The following is a 22,246-nucleotide window of genomic DNA, read 5'->3' on the forward strand; positions in this document are numbered from 1 at the left end:
ATACATTTATTCTAAAATTGCCCAGATCTTTCTGACAGATGGTACCTATCTTCCACATGTTGAAAACTTTCTAACAAAACTATTATTATATCCTCTTTCAGACAACTATTCAAGTTCACAAGTTTACAACTGTTACTGCTATCTAATTGCTCTGACAGGCAAATTTTGTATTAAATTATTGACAGAACATAGAATTGAGCAGGATGTAAGATTAGACAGAAAGTCAAATTAGATAGAATGTAGAAAGATACAGAATGTAGAATTAAACAGAATATAGGCCAACACATAGTATAGGATTAGACAGAATGTAGGCCAATACAGATTATAGGATTAAACAGAATGTAGTCCAACACAGATTATAGGATTAAACAGAATGTAGGGTAACACAGATTATAGAATCAAACAGAATGTAGGTTAACACAGATTATAGGATTAAACAGAATGTAGGTTAACACAGATTATAGAATCAAACAGAATGTAGGTTAACACAGATTATAGGATTAAACAAAATGTAGGTTAACACAGATTATAGGATTAAACAGAATGTAGGTTAACACAGATTATAGGATTGAACAGAATGGAGGCTAACACAGATTATAGGATTAAACAGAATGTAGCTTAAAACAGATTATAGGATTGAACAGAATGGAGGCTAACACAGAGTATAGGATTAATCAGAATATCGGCTAACACAGATTATAGGATTAAACAGAATGTAGTTTAACACAGATTATAGGATTAAACAGAATGTCGGCTAACACAGATTATAGGATTAAACAAAATGTAGGTTAACACAGATTATAGGATTAAACAGAATGGAGGCTAACACAGATTATAGAATTAAACAGAATGTAGGTTAACACAGATTATAGGATTAAACAGAATGTAGGTTAACACAGATTATAGAATTAAACAGAATGGAGGCTAACACAGATTATAGGATTAAACAGAATGTAGGTTAACACAGATTATAGAATTAAACAGAATGGAGGCTAACACAGATTATAGGATTAAACAGAATGTAGGCCAACACAGAGTTTAGGATTAAACAGAATAGAGGCTAACACAGATTATAGGATTAAACAGAATGTAGGTTAACACAGATTATAGGATTGAACAGAATGTCGGTTAACACAGATTATAGGATTAAACAGAATGTCGGCTAACACAGATTATAGGATTAAACAGAATGTAGGTTAACACAGATTATAGGATTGAACAGAATGGAGGTTAACACAGATTATAGGATTAAACAGAATGTAGGCCAACACAGAGTTTAGGATTAAACAGAATGTATGCTAACTGTATTAAGGCCAATTCAACTTAATAGATAGATTATCATCCCCGCCCGCCTCTCAAAAATCGGCAAGCCCCTAATTTTTTTTATGTTGCGAAACTTGTGATTTCCGGAAAATTTTCATGTCCGACTCAGGTATTTACACTTCTTGTTTACATTTCCGGTATAGCAACATGAAAAGCCACATGAAGAAATAGATATGGTTTTCTTAATTTCTCACGTCCTTACGGGTGTAAATGAAAGGAAGGGATTAATGTTCTTTATATCTTAAAGAAGTTTGGTATCTTTCTGTGTTTGAAATTAAAGCTTTAACTGGAATATTCGTCTGTGAAATAAACATAGACTGATATCCATCTGACATTATATGATGCACTTCTGTTGACAAAAACTCGTTTGTCATTAATATTTTTCTAAGAAAATAAAAATTAAAAAATAAAATCTTCCCACCCGCCCTTTACTTTTTGGTGACCCTGGATGATAATCTACCAACTGAATTAAGTTGAATTGGCCTAATCTTCAACTTGTTATGTAAAGACAACTGCCAGACCCCCCCCCCCTCCCCAGCAGAAATAAATGGACAGAAACAAGAGGGCAACAGGCCACCATGGCTCAACTGAAACACAGCAGTATCATCAGCTTCTTAAATGAAAGTAGATATATTACAATTCAGCTATAAGGAGGAGCACCAACATCACCTTGCATGACTGTATTTCAGATTCTGATCCTTCAATGAGTAACTAGGATTTATAACAATATTTGTCCTGATTTAAAATTGCTCAGTCATGAAATTTATACATCCATAAAACTACAGGATGAGCATCTGAGAAAAGTCTGGTGACATGGCATGAAGTCTTTCTGGAGATAAGACTAACAGTCCACAGAATAATTAATATTGTCATTATCTAAGCATATTAAAAGCAAGAGCCAAAATCAAAATGGCCATGTTTACAATTTAACACCCCCCCCCCCCCAAACCAGAAACATGATAAATGTAGACACATTTATGTGATGATTTAGTATGCACCATTACTGGAGAAGTCATAATATCTTAGAGACTAGGGATCATTCAGAAAAGCTCACTTAAATCTCTAACTTGGGCAAGCTAAACCTGATGGCACAAGTCACAAGCCATTACTGAAAATGTAGAGACACAATACCCAGACCCTGACAGAGGAACAAAAGTGACAGGAACATTACAGAAATGTGAACATTAGGGCACAATAAAACTACGGAAGCTACAGGAAGCTGTTGGCCATCCAGTGTGTCCAGTCCAGTATTGATCAGAAGATCAGTTAGATCAGAATCTGCAGACTTCAATAAAGATCAAGAACTAGTGTACTCTTGTTAATTATAGAATTATAGTATACTGATGAAGTCATGAAAAAATAGACCACCTACATCTAAAGAAAAAAAAAAGAAAAAAAAAAGATTTAAGTCCTGCAGGGATGAAAATATTCAATGTGTGTGTATTTGTCTGCAGTAGTGATGTTTACAGTCAACTGTATAAATAGAACACATTAATTAAGTGTAGAATTCTAAATAAAGTGCTGACGATATTGGGCCTTGTTATGATAATACGTAATTGTCATGTGTGGCTCTGCCAGCTGTTTCAGTACTTCATGTATCCAAGGGTTATATCTCTTCATAAACAGTCTAATCACAACACTTCAGCGTCTGATCTCAATAAGGCACTGTGGCTGAGAGCTATCAGACAGAAGAAGTTTGTGTAAATCCACCAACTCTAACCTCTGCCCCTGGTCAGTCCTAATGGTTACCTGTTTGTTATCAATCATTGCAGAATTACCTATCAGCAGCAGACAGCCTGCTCCACAGTGGGGAGCTTGCTGAGATTCAGAATCAGTATTATTCACCCGTCAGAGCACACCTGACATTCCCGTGATTTATTTTCAAATAAAAGTTTATTCAGTTGCAATCAATGTGGAAAGAAGGGACTAATTACACTTTCTCAATTAAAGAAAGACTGGTCATTCCTATTCCCAGATATCTGTCTTGTGGATTTCTTTATTTATGGTAGCCCATAGCTTGGAGCAGAGTGTGAACTACTTGGATTAATATTTCATCAGCTACAATACTATTATGTCACAGTAGTGAGTTTGATGGACTCCATGACCATCGGTCATTTTGAAAAGTGTGAAGCCCCCTGCAGACAAAGTCAAGGGGTCCATCCTTAGTGGTGTCAAAATTCTTATTGGTATTCTCACTTCCCAAGGAAAAGAAAGGCTCCTGCTGATTCTGGTGGGCGAGTTGTGAAAGTCAGGGGAAATACTCTAACCTAAGAACAACTGTGTCCCAAAATCACTAAACTGGTCACATGCAGTTTACCTGTGTACAGCTCATTTAATATCGCTTCTAACAGACTGGAGGTAAGTTCTATTAATATTTCAAACACAAACTTTACAGTTCACGTTAAAGAATTTTAACATAGTATCAGACCTGACTTCCATATGAGGACATGACATAATAATTGAAATCATCTGTCATCCATAATTAAATTTCCTAGGGGTTGATCATTGAGGGAATGTGGTAATTAGCACTCCTACTAATGTCTTTAACTCAGGACTGAATAGATTACTCATCCACAGAGATATTGGTACAGACATGTAATTAGGTCAGCTGGTGATTTGATTCACTCACAAAAGATGTAATAATGTCATTAAAGATTTTCCATAAAAATTTCTAGAAAGCTTAATTTGAAACAGCTGGTCAAGTTTTCTGGTCTGGTGTAGTCAAGTCCTCAAAACTAAAGTAAGTCTCCATTTGTATTTCATTTAAGATTAGTTTGCAAAAATTATGACTATACAAAAAGCTAGGTTAGTTTAATCTGTTGTATCATTAATCTGATCAATATCTGATTTTGTAACGTGATTGTTAATACTTCAGTACATTCCATGCGATGTGGGAGTCGAGAGCTGTGCTATAAAAGACTTTGGAACCGTCCAATGACAGAATACATCATCTTCTGCTCAGGAGGCAGTGGTCACGGATCAGCGACTTCCTAAAGACCCCACCAAACAATCACAACTACCGATATAAATCAGTGGACATAATCGGAGTTAGCACCCCCAGCAAAACTATTGTAATCCCTGGAATTTACTCCACAAGGTTAAATTGACTGCATGAGGCGAACAATCCAAAGGCATAGCTTCTGTGGTTCACAAATTATCAAACTTTTTAACGAGTTCATCTAACCCCCAGTGATCAGCAGATTTTTGCATTCAATATGATCTTTTATGCAAGTCATTGACAAAAATATAATAAATTGTGATACTGGGAAAAAAAATCTCAGAGCTGAATTGAGTATGCAGAGAGGAGAAGGCCATACTTCAAAAGGCTGCTTTGATTGTTTGTAAACAAAGGAGATCCACATCAACTGGAACTTAAAGACAGAACAGTAATGGAAACATAACACTGGGGATGACAATGCTCCTCTATATCTAAGGAATACAATAAAACATTTGTAGTAGTGTCCTCAGATTGTGTTAGCTATGAAGCTGGCTGTACCTCCAATCATCGTTCTATATGGATTTATAACAGTGAGCATAGCCTCTTGGAGTAAGGCAAAAATTGCAATGGATTACAAAGACACAGAAAACTTGGAAAAGACACAGAAAATTCGTTCCAACTGTGAAGAGGCTTTTTCATCTCAGATTTTCCACTGCATCCAACCATTTTCTCGTAAAGTCAAACAATACACACACATCAAACCAGAAAATCCTTTTGTTTACCAAATTTTCATCAAGCATGCTTGCAGGTAAGAAATGTATTTTGTAATTTATTGCTCCGAGTCGAAACAATTTGCACTTCACCAGTCCTTTCATGTAACATACTGTTGGACAGTATAAACCTAATTATTACTGAATACTTCAGAAAAATTCAAGTGAAGGAAAGACATAATTTTAAAGAAATCATACAATAATTACTTAAAATGTTTGGTTCTGAAATATGGCATAATGTTACTATTCTCTGAATGTTTAATTAAATTAATTTATATATATACTGTTAACTTCCTAGGCAGTGCAAACAATCATAATCACACTTTTTAATAATTATTTACTACAAAAACTCATCAAAAACTTACTGCAGCTAACAGAATAAACAAATTCTAAAAATATAATTAATTGATATTCTACAAGGACTCTAAGCTGAAAGGATAACTGAATATTTTCATCAGGTTCCATTAGATTCTTCTCAAACTGAATCCATTCAGTCGGGTGCAATGGAGTGTGTAAATGTTCATGCTTGATTAGATTGATGTATGTTTGCTAATGAGTACTGGTGAAGTTTGTACAATCTTCATTATCCTCTATAATTATACCAGTGTGTAAAGCTATCATCAGGAAAAATTACGGATGCAGAAAAATAACACATCCGGCTCATCAAATATTCAAAATACAGAATTTAAAAAAAAAAATCTAACAGCTGCATTATGCATCTCAAGAAAACAAAGGTTACATAGAAAATCAATTTACCATCCACCACCTCTTAATAAACCACTTCAGCTTTTCTAAGCCCTCATTTGAATAACAAGCATTTAAAATTAAGTCTCTCATCACACCCAAAGGCCTTCCTCACAGAGAGTTCGAACACAATTTTGCATAAGTATGACACATCATTAAAATTTCATGCACAACTTTGCAATTATTTTTGATGGGTAGATTTAAATTGAAACGTGTTGATTTTATACATGATATTTCCCCAACATCAGAGAGAAACCTGATCTTGAAAAATTTGTTTTGGTGTATAATTTTAAAGGAAATTATCTGATATTGAGAAACCATATCATTTAACACAAAAGAATTGGAAAATGCCATATGAGACTTCATATAAAAATTTATTTTAATTTTTTATGTTCCGAAATTTGTAAAATACTATTTGAATAATGGATGATAGATATCTACAAGTGTTAAATTTTTTTATATACAGGGTAACAAAAAAGGGGAAAAAGTATTCAGTCTAATTAATTTGATTAATATATTGATCTGTGATCTCATAAACCTGTCTTCCATATAAATGTTAAGCTAATGAACGAGCCTGATCGAAATCTGATCACTGATGGGGGCCCCATGTTATTGATGAGTGAGGGAGAGAGCAAAGTTTTCTATCGTCATTAGTTTAAGAATAGCTGCTGATATCATATTGACCATGATGTTCACTGAGTCACATGTAATTAGATCCATTCATAACATCTTACAGCCTCAGCTTCCCTCAAACAATCGCAGCGATCAACAGAAGCCTAATTTCCCCATCACATGGAAAAATGAAGAAACCTAGTCATAAAAATAATAAGGAGAAATTTTGACAACCTTTGAATTCCCAAATTATTGGTCAGACAAGTGGAGTGATTCGGCACTCTAGAAATAGATGAGAACCTATTGTAAAGCTAGTTCACTTCCGTCTTCTTTGATATCAAGAAAAACGTTAAGCTGTAAATACTTTGCTTCGATTTTGGCACATGCAATGTCGTCATTAAACATTCTTCAGTGATGATGTCTTCTCTACATTCTTCACTAGACAGATATATTTCCTTCTCTTTATCTTTTATTCCATTATCACCTTTATCAAGAACATCCTGGTTTTTTTTTCTTTTGCAATTTTCTGCATTTACAGAGATATATAATATTTAAATTCATTAAGATAAAAGAATCATTGTACACCAAGTCATCATTTTTTTTTCTTCTTCAGGAAATACAAGAAGATGTTGCTATGTGTCCATACATATCTGACCAACTGTCCAACAACATCCAGTTATACCACTGTCCAAAAAAGCCTTGACCAGTCCTGGGTTCCTGTGGTCAATCAAATGTGTAATATTAACACAAACTCCTCTAAAGACATAATCGAATCAAAGACAGACCAAACACTTGGAACAAAAACAGTTAGTGCCTCTACGCAAAACCCCCTTCCGTATTTAATACACAATGACTTACCAATAGAGGGAGACAAATTCCCTCCACCCATCGGCAAAAAACCCCAGGACAGTATTAGTGTTATCACATTCTTGGATAGAATAGTCTTGCCAGAATTAGTTATGGACTCAGGAGTACCTACTACTTTAAATTCCAAAGACAAACTTTTCAGTGACATTTCTCAGAAATCAGTATCCAAGGACTTCTCCAGCTCAGTGAGGGGGAGGGGTATCCTACACTGGCTGTATATAGTGATTGGGAATACAAACTCTGACAACAAAGTTCAGTACCTCATGGATTCCAACAGGGCTTATAACTACGCAAATGAGGCAGTTTCTATGTCCCAGAATTCCTCTGCCAGTCACCTGACACTCAGTGCAATTGGTATCTGGCAGGTGCTTGTGACTCTGATGATTCTCTGTCTCTGAATTGTCTCCCTTGATTTCATCAACTACACTTTTTGTGTTACAGACAATGAAACATGGCAATATGTGCAATACTTATAAGATGTGTTGTTCTACGTCAGCTCATGGTGGATAGTAATCAGCAGAAACTAATAGTGAATGAATCTGTAAGGGTAAAAACCCTCTTATATTCACAGGTGACTGTTCATCAAAATCCATATATCATCATAAAAATGGCTCATTTCTCCTTTGTTTTTGTGGCTCTCTGTCTGTGATGTATTGATGATATTCCACCTAGATCTGGGTTTTTAGTCCTCTCCTGTAAGGTACTGTACAGGGTATTGGAGAAAAAGTATTATATTTATATTTTAAAAATGTACATACTTCTGTATATACGTAAATGTATATAAAAAAAATAAAATCATGTTTCATTCACTTTATGTTTTACATCTGTTAATCTTCAACCTATCAAAGTTCCAAAAACATTTTGTTTCTTAAAAATCTACAAAATAAAGGCATCAGAAATGGTTTTTATCCATTCTTAAATTATACTGAAAAGTTGCAATAATTTCCTGATTTTTTAAAAACTCATTGTGGATGGAAAATTGCCATTACTGGTGGTGTGTCAGAAGACAGAAACATCTCTGATATTAAACATCTACATCATGGTCTTGGTGGTGTGTTTGTTTTGGATTTTAACCACCACCATCAAGTCTACCTCTACTTTGATCCCCTCCTTCCTGCCAAAAATGAAGTAAGAGTAATTACAGAGAATACAATTCCACAGAAGCTGTAGATGATTGTACATCCTCCTAATGAAAATCCTCTCTCTCTCTCTCTCTCTCTTTCTCTCTCTCTTCTCTCTTCTGTCTCTCTTGTCTCTCTCCTCTCTCTCTCTCCTCTCTCTCCTCTCTTTCTCCCTCTCTCTCTCTCTCTCTCTCTCTCTTAGAACTTAATGGGGAGAGAGGAGACACAATTACATGGCACATAGTCAAATTCATCACATTGACTAGACTAAGAGCAAGGTTAAACCTGCTTTAGACAGACACTGGCAGTGGGGAGATCCTTCTATCAATCCATCAAAGGGAGTTGAATTCCAGGTATCATTTGTGTGGGAGGATCCATCACATAGCTTTGCACCTTCATCATAAACCATTCACTGAACCATTACACAACCTCTCAATAACTCTCAGATATCTTAGTGGTACACTGTAATTTGTACATTTTTTGATTAGAATGCATTAAAATTTGAAAACATTCCCAAGGAAAGATGCAGGTTCGTGGTCTTTATGCCACATTCATAAAAAGTAATTAATATCCAAAGATGACATAACCTTAGATTAGGAAGTGGACTGAACATTCCCATCTCCCTCTAATATTTCCCAAAAATATGGCAATAAGTTGAGAAATATTCACCGAGGCGAAAATATATTTCTGCACATACAGAAACTCCCTACATATCAAATGAGGAGGGGGGGGGGGGGGGGGGGGGTTGTTGTTGTAGATGAATCTGGTATATGCAAGTACTGTGAGGCTGCCCTGCTAATCCCTAAAATGTTACTTACTAGTTTAGATGTACAGTGCTTGGTGCCAAAATATTCTTAAGAAAAGGAAAACTAGATTAAATTCAAGACCTCATTGAAAATTTGTCAACAGTTTTTGACTTTAACAGGAAAAGTAAGCAATAACAGCTTGCTAGAAATATTAGCATCTATCAACAAACAATTACACCAGATAGTGTGAATCACAGTTAAAGTAGAAAAACCCAATCAAACAGGTGTTTGCTCTACTCTTTATAACCAACAGAAATCTTAAAAGAGTGCAGAATATTATGTCTACAGGATTAGATAGGAAGTAACACTACATTTTTTCATCAGTAAATTGATTAAGTGGTGGAATTTTCTTTGTGGTGAGAAATTCAGGAAATGCCACACCCCCTACTGTCAGTCATCCGTTCCAGTGATACAGACAATAGACAGTGGTACCTGCTTCTCATATCAACAACTGCAGCAGTTGGCAGTCCACTGCCTTCCCTGCCACTCATTATGTCAGCCTGAAATGCTGTGCAGACAATTTCTTCCTGGCATGGAAATGCATTCAGACAATACAATAAAGATTGCTTTGTTTCCTCCATTCATTATTTCTGCTGAATAAACATTCTCCTGAACTGAGAATTCTAGAATTCCATTCACAGATCTTTGCTGATATGAATCAAATTAGCACATTGTTTTCAGAAACTCACCTTCTAACATTTTGTGCCAATTGATAAAGGAATTTAATTATTTCTCTGTCTTTTTTAAAAAAAAAAAGTATTTTGTAGACACACTGGCTAATCAATGATATTGTAGGAAAGACAACTCATCATGAAGAAAACCTAAAATAGAGGATATCTGAATTCTAAATTGCTTCTACAATTAAATTAGAACTCACCCACTTCAAAATGACTTAAAACTACAAATCATAAAATTTGTAGGTCATTGCAAATCTCTGACCTTGATATTTTTTCTTAACCCTTTTCAACCTTGTGACACCAGTGCCTATTTGCCTGTAAATCTGTTGATACTGGACAACAAGAATACAATACAGGACCCTGTTCATATTTCTCACTAGGTAGTGTGAATTAAATGAGAATAAAATTGTGATGAGTGTCTGGTGAATTTTATGTAATACACAAGTCATCATCTCTAGGTCTTTTCATCATAGCATTTATCTTATATGTAATTGAATATTATCAAAAGAATAAAAGTATGTATTTTTCCCAACAATATAAATCATACACTTTATGCAAATTATAGAATCTAAAGGGACTGATTCACGATTTTCTCCAAAATTTTGTTTTTCACTTTTAATGATTAAAATATACTGTCTAATGTGTTTAAAAGGTTGCAAAAAGAATTCCTAAAGGTTATACATCGTGTCAGACACTCATTATAGAGAGTTTACTATTTGCTGTGTAAACAAAGATTGAGGTATGTTATTGTATAAAAAGTTTTGAAAATGTATGGTTATCAATCTATGTTTATGGCATATATTACATTTCAAGAATTTTTTAGGCAAAATGTATCATTTGAAAGTTAAAATTGTGTCTGTGAATATTTCACTAGTCTGTTTTAAAACATAACAAGACTAACAAGTCTTTGTTTACATAACACAGAGTTAAGGCTAAAATTTTGCTCTTATCCTTGCATTATAAAGGTCCAAATTTTGGTAGTCAGCTTTAAATGAGTTCTATCTTAAATATTTTTTCATAAAATGTGAACAAGTCCCTTTCACTCAATCAGATTAAAAAACTAATCAAGCTAATTTCTTGTTTATTAAAATAATATTCTCACAGGATAATAAATGTGACATTTCAAAATATTCATGATCACATGACCTTGCAAACTGATTTTAGAAAGGAAACATGTGAAAACATGGACAGCCTGCAGGCTATTAGCGGAACACATTCAGCGATAAGAAAGTCAGACAGGGAACAGGGTAGGGGGCACCACTTTGAGCATTGGACGTGTGAAGGGGAGTTAACATAAAATAATATCTACCATAAAATCTCTTTTAATACGACTAAATATGGTAAATGAAATCCTCTTTCTATGTGATGTTTCTAATAAAAGTTTTCACGCGCCATTAATCCTTCATAAATATGCATTAGAAAATCATCGCTTTGACCTTGCATTGAATCGACCAGAACTTCGTTAATACCAATCAATAATTCGTCGAAATTGCCAGATACTGTTACAGGTATTGCATTGACAAAAGTTTGGTTTGATTTCCAACATCAGATAAATACTGTTCAATACGACACACATACCATAAAATGCATCAGTGTTAAAATCGAGTATTTTTCATAGTTTGTTCTTTGTGTTTGGAGAATGACAGGAGCATATTTGTGTAGGTGTTTTTAGTTTTTGAAAACTTATGTACAAAGTTCAAGAACATTCAGAACATAAAAGAACAGGCTCTTAGTGTTCAGTATGAAAGTCCACAATACCTGCACTCCAGATACAATATTGTACATATTCTTAGTGTTCAGTATGGAAGTCCACAATACCTGCACTCCAGAAACAATATTGTACATATTCTTAGTGTTCAGTATGAAAGTCCACAATACCTGCACTCCAGATACAATATTGTACATATTCAAGTCAAATTCTTTTTGGCACCTTTGGTGTTGATGCAAGAATGCTAATTTTTGGTTTGTTCCCAGAAACTAAATCTCTATTTATTATTGCACCACATAAAGATGATAAATTCACAAAAAGTACATTAAGTTTTAAATTCCCTAAAATAAATTCAGTGTGGTAAGGACAAGAATTTTATACCATCCTAAGAAAAATAAATCATAAAACTATAGTATCAATAACCCTCAACTTGGAACTTCTACCCTTTAGTACATCTCTCTCCACCTTTCCTAAATATGCATTAAGTTTTTATTTAATATCAACAAAATTAAAGATGTCTTTCAAATGATAAAGACATTTAATTACTTTAACCATTCTGGCCCCACCCTGGTACCAAAACTCCTACCATGGGGTCATGAAATTTACTATTTTGGTAAAGGGCTACCTGCTCCTTCTAAATATCCATTCAGTTTCAATTTAGCATCAATAGCATTAAACAAGATGCTATTTAAATGTTTTACACATACACACTATATACATGTACCAAATTGGCCCTGCCCTAGAGTCGGAACATCCATGAAATTTACAATTTTGGTAGAGGTCTTTCTGCTTTACATGATCAAATAATTTTTATTACAGATGTGCAGAAGATTTTTCAAAATGCCCTCCTTGTCCCAAAATTTTAAAAGAATTGGAAAGGAAGTAATCAAAAAGCTAAAAATGTTCAATTGTTAATGTACAATGGACATTGACCAATTGCGATAGATCACCCGAGTTTATCCAGGTGACTTAAAAAAGCCTGCATTAACCACATATGGTGATTTTTTGCTTTAGCAGTAGCCGATGGAATTCCGTGTGTGCACTTCATACCTGTGTAGTAATTATGGGTATGTTTTTTTTTTTAAATCTTTTTACAAGCCATAATTTTCTGTAACTTCATATTCATAGCAGTTTCACCAGACTGAACAATGAAATGCACCACAATTTTATACCAGTCATACGGACAAAACCTTGGGACTGACAGTTTACAAAAATTCTGATACTTTGTTTAGTGCATAAAATATAGGATCACTATCTACTTGTGCTTAATATTTATTTGCTGTTCAATGTTAAAAACTGTATATCATTATTTATTGACGAAACCTTTATTTTTGCGCAAATCCTGGTTGTTGTTTTGTTGTGAAAATAAGTTTCTTCGTAAATAATACATGTACATAGGAATGAAAGATTGAATTATTTCTGAAATCTTTGTCTTGCTAATAAGTACAACAAGAAAAGATCTAGGAAATAAAGCTTCAGGATACATAAGTGACTTACAGTAGCCTTTCATTTGTGTGTATACATATAGTTAATGGGCCGTGTATGTGATGAAAATGTATCCTTTTTAATGAAATGCCATACCCACACACTACTACCTATACATTCACACGACATGCTGAATGACGGACTCACCCTGGCCTCAATGATGTCTGGAATGGCTGGTAAGAAGTCTTCTACAATGCATTTGTAGAGGTCACGCTCACATTTGATCTTGCTGTCCTTCAGTGATTCTGCCAAGCCTTCCCAGTCATCCATGTCCACACATATCAGATTCCAGCGAACGTTTGGATTCAGCGGTCGCTTTGGAAATGGAGGACGTTCCTTTCTCTCTGTGACCTCCATCTTTGATGCAGTTTTCTCTCCTCCCTCACTTAAAAATAACAATGTCTGTTTTACCATTTAATGCAAAACTGCAGTTAATTTTTTTCCTCACATTTTACATGGAAAAGTGTATTAAACAGGAAGATTTTGAATTTCATAGGCACTTGTTGAGGGAAGGAGCCCCCACACTATCCCCCCACCCCTTGGTCTGTAGTCCGTATTTCTCGGGGTATGATATATGACAAAATTCTATAAAAATAGCTTACAGTTTGTAAATTACACTATATTGTACTCAGTCAAGTTTTCTTTCTACCACCTTAACTGAAAACATTTTCCTCTTTGTCTCTACCCAGTAACCCCTTTCTTTCTATCTCTACCTGATAACACTGGTGCTGGTAGCTGTTGCCCGGGCACGTAGTTTTTTCGGTTCCTCTTTTGTATCTTCCTCATCAAGAGTTGTCTCCTCCTTAATATCTTCCATAGTTTCTGACTTAACCTTATCTAGAGTAATCTCCCCCTTACTCTCATCTGCCATGTCTGACTTGATGTCTTCTTTTGTCTCTTCCTCTTCATTCTTCTGTACAGCCTCTGAACTTTCTAGTACTGGTTCATTTTCACTGAAAATGTATCACCATGGTCTTTTATAACAAAAATAAAAGCAATGATTTACATTTTTCTGTATATTATAGAAGTATAATGTATAACCGAAGATTTTTCTGTACATTATGGAAATAAATGAAGCTCATACCCATTTTGTTGGACTTTTTCATTATGGACCTGTGAAGTGTCTGGAGCCTCAGATTCCAGCTTTTCTTCCTTCTCTGCCTCTTCCATACCTAACAAGTTCACTTCACCATCCCCAGCTGGGTCAGGTGATTTCTCTCTCTCAGTAACCCCATTGGTTGTCTCCATTTCTTCATTAGCTTCTTTCTCAATTTCAGTACTATAATATTTTTACATTTTCATTCCATATTTCACCAATTTTTTTAATTTTACTTGAACAATTTATAGACTGATGATTATGACTAATTTTCAGTCTAGAAAGAGCACTAAAATGTTTATCAAAAGAATAAGAGGTGTCACTTGCAAGGTGCACCCTTCCCCCTCAACTTACAGACAAAACTATTTTAGAATGTCCATTGTGCCATATATAAAAAACAATATTATGTGCTGTTTGTTGAGTGAATTACTGTACAAAATTTAATTGGGAAGCAAGATTTTTCAATGCAACTGTCACCTCCATTCTGTACAATTCGAAACTGAAGGTTACCGAACACTCCTTACATATTAACCAAAGCACATCTGTCACTTCCATTCTGCATGACACCAAACACTCCTTACACATATAAGCAGTTTACCTGGTCATGCTTTCCTCTGCTTGAGCCATGCTTTCCTCCACTCGAGCTGCACTGTCTTCAGAGTTACAACGAGAGGAAAGTCTGGATGTTGATTGAGAGGATGCAGAAGAGCTGTTGTTGTTACTAATTAAATGTGAAAAATGAAAATATTTATACAACTAAAACATACAGACACCTTTACTTCTTTCAACTTTTATACAAAAATTGGAAAAAATTCTGATGGACCAGCTGGGGCGATTACTCAAAACATCTGTCAGTCCTGCTAAAAATCAAGCAAACCTATAGAATTGATATATGTAATAAATAAATAGATAAATATGCTTTTTCAATATCCTCAACCTTCTGTGTTATATCATACAGGCCTGTAGTATGAGGACAGGAGAGTGCGCCCCCCCCCCCCCCCCCCCCTTTGGAGATACGCATTAACTGTTAATTCTGTGTAGAAATTTTTATTCATAGGCTGGATCCCTCCTTCCCCATCTTCATTTGAGTGCAGCACAAGTAGGTCAAATAATATGTGTGACCAAGGCTAACTTTCACATCTACCACTCTAAAACATTTACAATTAAAAACAAATTTGACTGATTGCTACACGCTCTTTAATGACCAAGATAAAAATAATCATAACTTTGAACTCAATTTAAAATGTAATTGAGACAAAATAGGATTCTAGGTAAAAAAAAAAAGTGGACTAATGCAAAGTAAAATTAGCACATCTGCTCTTAATTTAGTACATCTCAGACACGCAGGCAGACTAGAATTTTGTACACTAGGATAAACATTACATCAACTACTACACGTGTATTCATCAACTGCCAAAATATTACACTTCTTGGAAAAAATGGGGGGGGGGGGGGTAAAAAAAAATGCATTATTCTAAACCTGTTTTAAGACTTGGATGAATGGCTTGTTTTTAAGAATGATGTACACAAAATAAAAACAAGTGATCGTGGTCTTACTGTTTTAGAATGAAAATGCTTTGCCTCAGAAGATGAAGGACAAAGATACACATGCAGATTACCTGTTCTTCCTCTGGGGCCGTCCCCGCCTTCCTGACTTTGGGGCATCTGAAGTATCACCCATTTGCTTCCTAAACAGAGGCAAAAGTTTATCTTTTAATTGTATATACACAATACAATATTTACATCAGGTATTGACCTTGGTATATAATGACCTCCTGAGCAATACGGGTCATCTGCACATTACTGTGTATCTGCCTTACAAGTATGAAGTCTATGAGGTGAAGCGTTCTCCATCTGTTGTACAAGATGTGGGAGATTGACCGACAAACTGACCGACATGTGCAAAGCAAAATGCACCTCCTAAATACATGTATGAGGAGAACCCATCCTTATAACACAGGAATAGTGTATGTACTTTGCCTATCAATAGCATACACATCAATATTGCTTTCTTGTATGTCTGTACCGAGCAAAAAGATACCATGTTTTGCAGTGCATCTGTCAATCAGAATTTTATATGAAATCAATACAACAGATATTTTCTTTTTATATTAAAAGAACGGCTGCACATGAATTTATTGAGTGACGTACTGTTTCCTTCCACTCCGTGTGCTTGGGGTATTGTTATCATTGATGTTCGACATGGAACCTTGTCTAGACGATTGAGGAGTGATATTTTCATCCAAGTTTTCTTCATCAATTCCAGAATCACTACAATTTACAATATATTTGAAAATATTTTGGTATAGCACAAACACACAAAAAGAATTGATCCATTCACTTATTACAGTGTACTTTCTAAGATTAACAATTCAGTCAACTCATTTTAAGTAATTTTCTCAGTTGAGTTCAAGAATAAAAAAATAAACAAGAGCTCTGCAAGGCAAGGCATATATCCTCATAATGAGTGTCTACAAGCTTTTTCTAAGAAGTCTCATCGTGATCTTGACCTTTGGATCCCAAAATACATGTAAAATAGGATTCTTCCTCTCTTGATAACAAAACTACATGTGGAGTACCCAACCAATTGAGCCAAAACTGTGGCCTTTTGGGTGTCAACAAGCTTTTATCTATGAAGTCCCATAGTGACCTTAACCTTTAAACTTTTGGCCCCAAAATCAATCTTAATAACAAAAGTACATGTAAAGTTACAAATCAACCAAGCAACAAATGTGGTCTGTAGAGTGTCTAAAATCTTTTTGTATGAAATCCTGTAATGATGACTTTTGATCCCAAGATCTATGAGGTTCTTTCTCCTTTGATAACAGAACTACCTGTGAAGTATCAAATCAATTGAGCAAAAAATATGGCCTGTAGAGTGTCTACAATCTCAGTGTTACACACATATACTCGCCCACATGCGAACAGTTTGTTACAACATCCCCTCTTGCAGTAATGCAATGGATAATTTTGTTTACCGTAAATCTATTTACCCGATATAATTTCATCAAATCAACTGTCAATACCTGTTAATGTCTTTTTCTACAACTGCAGCAGATCTTTGAATTCTCCGTCTACCAGAACTTGATGGAGTCACTATCCTGCAAGTACAAATATCTAAATCTTGATGCACAGTTGGATAAGAGATAAAGTCAACTTCCTTTTTTAATATATATATATTTCTCTGGGGAAATATTCCTTCTTAAGTCTTGATGATAAATCCAAAAAGGCAAGTAAATTAATAAATAATCACAAAATATAAGTGAATCGTAACTAGGATATACATTTCATAAAGAATTACAAATTTTATAGCAAAACTGAAAATATCAACAGACCTGCTTCTGGTGTTCTGTCTAGGAGCTGGGCTCTGTTCCAGATCACTACGGAGGGAAAACAGACAATATATAATGTTTATATAATGTGAGGAAGGTAACAAACTCGTAACATAGAGAGTACCAGCCCATTTTATTGCATCCAGATTAAACACCGTGTACGTGAAACTTGCATATTCACATGTAAAACTTTGAGCATATATGTTTACTTTGGATGCCATTTTTTTCTTCAAATTATCAATTCATACAATAAATTGACACATCACATGAGCAACCCTTCGTACAATTTAACCTCGATTGAGTCATACTAAGTAATGATTACAATATTCATTTATTGCTGTGTAAGTGCATGTAGTAAGGTTGGATACCATTAAGGACAAAACCATACGATAACATACCAATACTTCTGAAACGATATACTTTTTAACGATACCTGAATCTATGATCAATAAATAACTGATATATATTTCATCATGGTATGAATACATGACTTTACACTTCTGGTTTTTTCAACTTTGAAAAGAAACAAGCAAAGAGTTATAAATAAGTAACAGGTTAACATCAGCTTTGAAAAAAATAAAATGAAACATCAATTTTCAAAATGACTAGATTTTCAATCACAAATCAGTCCCACCTGCTTTTCTTTTAAAAGTACACCAAACCGGAACTGCTTAATGTTATCACTCCAGCAATTGTCAAAATGAACTTAGTCAATTGTAGTTCCATATATTTAATTCTGTATATTTAAAAGAATATTTTTTCCCATGCATGATTTTTTGCATTTCCTCTTATCCCTTTTCTCTTAACTTTGTACCCCTGATTAGGAAATTTTGTGTACTTTGTAGAAATAATTACTTGTTTACAAAGGAACTATATAATGTTGGTTGCTCCATGGAAAAAATATTCTTTTAAATATACAGAATTAAATATATGGAACTACCTGAAGAGTTATTGCTTCTGTTTTAACATTCCAATATCAAAACAAGATATGTTTGTGGAACACAAATGCCCCCGATAATGGCCAATTCCAAAGATGGCCAATGTCACAAGGACAAATATCTTGGTACCAGTAGAAAGATCTTGTCACAAGAAGTGCTCATGTGTAATATGAAAGCTCTAATATTTCCCATTTAAAAGTTATGACCAATGTCAAATGTTTTAAAAGTAGGTCAAATGTCAAGGTCAAAAGGTTTAGTACCCACAGAAAAGTCTTGTCACAAGGAATACTCATGTCAAATATCAAAGCTCTAGCACTCATTGTTATCAGCAAAGTTAAAAGTTTTTAAAAAGTAGGTCAAATTCCAACGTCAAGGGTAAAAAATGTTGGTACTCACAGAAAGGTCTTGCCATAAGGAATACTCATGTGAAACATCAAAGCTCTAGCACTTACTATTCAAAAGTTATTAGCAAGGTGAAAGTTTCAGACAAAATGACAGGACAAAAACAATATGCCCCCGATCTTCGATCTCGGGGACATAAAAATGTTTTAAACTAAGACTAAACAAAAGTAATGCTATATCGATTTACAATTTATTGAAAATCGTACTGAAGGATTTATCATAGTAATTGAAATGTCAAGCAGGGTATCATGTGATGCATTTTGTCAATTAATTTCACCTTACAATGTGCATTTGTAGATATACATTTATTTGAAGTTTTATCAAATCAACTTATTAAACAGGATACAAGGAATAAATTAAAACTTCAAAGGATGGTTATAAATCTATTGATATATAAATACCGATATCGATATGAAATGAAACGATATTTTACCAGTAATTTTAAAACAAGTCCTCAGTACAGTATTGATACTGAGTACCGGTGTCCAACCCTAGTACATGTACGTAGTAGAATAAGAATGCCTTTCTTGTGTTAATGGCATCTTAATTATTTACAATGATTCCTGGGTTGAAGTATATAGACACGGTCCAACCTGAGAAGAAAGCCATGCCAAAGTCATCCAGTGATTTCAGTGAAGCAATGTAATCTGAGACATATATAACAATGATAACAAATTCCTTCAGTTATGTGTATACGGCTTAAAATACGAGACAGGCCTACTTACTTTTTTCCCTATCTATTGGTTTGATAACTTGATGTTAAAGTGAGTTTATTTCATTCCCATTACCAACTGGAATCAAACTTTACAAGTTTTGAAATGATTTGATGATTAACTAATATACAATTAGCAAAAACAAGAAATGTTTTAGAAACAAATAGCCCTCCCCCTTGTATATACACATGTTCAATGCAAATAAAATATTGCATTAATTACACCTTTTTTCTGTGATGTTTTTGGGGCATGTAAATTTTTGTCCAGAATTATGCATGTGGTGGATACATCTGCACATAAGGCATGTGCTGAAAAAATAATTTCAAGAAAGTGTGTCTACAAGACGACTGGGACAGAACGGATGGTGGCATCCGTACAAGATCTCTCCAAGTAATACTGACCTATAAAATGATCCTTTCTTAGTAAGAATACGCCCCCGACTGCTTCTTCTGACTTCAGGTTCCTCACTGTCAACAGTGTAACAAAGATGTCACATAATGTAACAGTAATGAAACAGAACACTAAACAGTGTAACAAAGATGTCACATAACACTCACTAAAATAACAGAACACTAAACAGTGTAACAAAGATGTCACATAACACTCACTAAAGTAACAGAACACTAAACAGTGTAACAAAGATGTCATAACACTCACTAAAGTAACAGAACACTAAACAGTGTAACAAAGATGTCACATAACACTCACTAAAATAACAGAACACTAAACAGTGTAACAAAGATGTCACATAACACTCACTAAAATAACAGAACACTAAACAGTGTAACAAAGATGTCACATAACACTCACTAAAATAATAAAACACTAAACAGTGTAACAAAGATGTCACATAACACTCACTAAAATAACAGAACACTAAACAGTGTAACAAAGATGTCACATAACACTCACTAAAGTAACAGAACACTAAACAGTGTAACAAAGATGTCATAACACTCACTAAAGTAACAAAACACTAAACAGTGTAACAAAGATGTCATAACACTCACTAAAATAACAGAACACTAAACAGTGTAACAAAGATGTCATAACACTCACTAAAATAACAGAACACTAAACAGTGTAACAAAGATGTCACATAACACTCACTAAAATAACAGAACACTAAACAGTGCTATGTATAAAAAAAACAAAAAAACAAACCAACCCACTAGCCTGAGTAATGTAACAATCAACCATGTAACACAACACTAAAACATGTCACAAAACACTAAAACATGTCACAAAACACTGAAACATGTAACACAACACTGAAACATGTCACAAAGCACTAAACCCTGTAAACAACACTGAAACATGTCACAAAGCCCTAAACCCTGTAACAAAACACTGAAACATGTCACAAAGCCCTAAACCCTGTAACAAAACACTGAAACATGTCACAAAGCCCTAAACCCTGTAACAAAACACTGAAACATGTCACAAAGCATTAAAGCCTGTAACAAAACACTGATACATGTCACAAAGCCCTAAACCCTGTAACAAAACACTGAAACATGTCACAAAGCCCTAAACCCTGTAACAAAACACTGAAACATGTCACAAAGTCCTAAACCCTGTAAACAACACTGAAACATGTCACAAAGCCCTAAACCCTGTAACAAAACACTGAAACATGTCACAAAGCCCTAAACCCTGTAACAAAACACTGAAACATGTCACAAAGCCCTAAACCCTGTAACAAAACACTGAAACATGTCACAAAGCCCTAAACCCTGTAAACAACACTGAAACATGTCACAAAGCACTAAACCCTGTAACAGAGTTGGCGAAAGACGCTGGACTACCGGATATCTCCGGCAAATTTTCACTTTGTCCGGTAAAACTTTAGAAACTTGTCTGACAAACTGTCTGGTAGATATTAGTGGCTCAGACAAAAAAGGGATCATATCTGTGTTGTTTATTGGCTTTTGTGCAAACATAAACTTAACCTGATAAAGATAACTTGCTTTTATACCACGAACTTACTTTCCCAAAAATCCTAAGCTAACTCCATGTGTGTACTTTCAATATTACGCATGTCATTCTATTTCCGATTATGTGGTTAAACAATTTTGGCTCGGATGGGGAAAAAATGAAAGCGTAAACACAGGTGCTTGTCAACATGTTCTCATATCCCCCCTCCCCCTTATTTTACAAAAAATATTCAAAGTATAAGATATAGCCATTCATTTCCATGGCGATAGGTCCGATTTTTCATCCATTTTATGAAATCACATAAATTTTGGCCAGTTTTATGTTGTATAGTTTAAAGAAAATATATTTTAAGTTTTGTTTGAGTAACAACTACATCACATAATAAATATCTTTATTAGTATTGTTTTGAGTTTTCCGGGGGGGGGGGGGGGGGGGGGGGGGGGGCGGGGGGGGGGTATCTACTTTCATGTTTGAAGTTTCCAACCTTGTCTATTTTGAAGGTATATTAAAGGTGTTAAAAATGGCAAATTTTACATTTATTGGTGCATATGCATAGTAAAATAAGGAATGAAAAGAAAATAGTAATATTTTATACATATTTATATCTAAACTGAGGGGTGGGAGGTTCCAGGGTATATTATCATATCAAATTCTTATAGTTTACCATTCCTATGTTGGTATAACACTGATATTGTCCATTTACTTATGCATACACCTGATTTGTAATTCATACATGTACTTGTTTCCCCCATATGCTACATCCACATGTAGTTTGC

At 34.6% G+C, this 22,246-nt stretch overlaps 2 protein-coding genes across 5 annotated transcripts in view; one reads left to right on the plus strand and one right to left on the minus strand.

Moving 5' to 3' along the window:
* Window positions 1-22,246, minus strand: part of LOC125682944 (uncharacterized) — a 52,273-nt gene that overhangs the window by 22,611 nt on the left and 7,416 nt on the right. For all 3 annotated transcript variants that reach the window (XM_048923580.2, XM_048923579.2, XM_048923578.2), the window contains exons 9-17: window positions 19,934-19,999; window positions 17,483-17,527; window positions 17,174-17,248; window positions 16,299-16,418; window positions 15,767-15,835; window positions 14,746-14,868; window positions 14,136-14,330; window positions 13,765-14,004; window positions 13,199-13,436 (exon numbers count right to left, since the gene is read on the minus strand). In XM_048923580.2, coding sequence (XP_048779537.2) covers window positions 13,199-13,436; window positions 13,765-14,004; window positions 14,136-14,330; window positions 14,746-14,868; window positions 15,767-15,835; window positions 16,299-16,418; window positions 17,174-17,248; window positions 17,483-17,527; window positions 19,934-19,999 — 1,171 coding nt within the window. The remainder of the gene's footprint in view (window positions 1-13,198; window positions 13,437-13,764; window positions 14,005-14,135; window positions 14,331-14,745; window positions 14,869-15,766; window positions 15,836-16,298; window positions 16,419-17,173; window positions 17,249-17,482; window positions 17,528-19,933; window positions 20,000-22,246) is intronic.
* On the plus strand, window positions 2,848-8,064 carry LOC125682946 (uncharacterized). Of its 2 annotated transcripts, XM_048923584.2 has the most exons (4): window positions 2,848-3,681; window positions 3,999-4,063; window positions 4,199-5,069; window positions 7,001-8,064. In XM_048923584.2, exons 3-4 carry the CDS (start codon window positions 4,804-4,806, stop codon window positions 7,650-7,652), a joined length of 918 nt encoding a protein of 305 aa, XP_048779541.1. In that variant the 5' UTR covers window positions 2,848-3,681; window positions 3,999-4,063; window positions 4,199-4,803; the 3' UTR covers window positions 7,653-8,064. The 2 variants fall into 2 exon arrangements, with proteins under 2 accessions (XP_048779541.1, XP_048779540.1); XM_048923583.2 differs by lacking the exon at window positions 3,999-4,063.

Source organism: Ostrea edulis, chromosome 6, assembly GCF_947568905.1.
Source record: "Ostrea edulis chromosome 6, xbOstEdul1.1, whole genome shotgun sequence".
Classification (NCBI taxonomy): domain Eukaryota; kingdom Metazoa; phylum Mollusca; class Bivalvia; order Ostreida; family Ostreidae; genus Ostrea; species Ostrea edulis.

Coding starts and splice junctions, on each gene's coding strand:
- LOC125682946 (XM_048923584.2), top strand. CDS start 4,804: ATGAAGCTGGCTGTACCTCCAATCATCGTTCTATATGGATTTATAACA. Junction 5,070..7,000: donor TTCATCAAGCATGCTTGCAG/GTAAGAAATGTA, acceptor TTTCTTCTTCAG/GAAATACAAGAAGATGTTGC.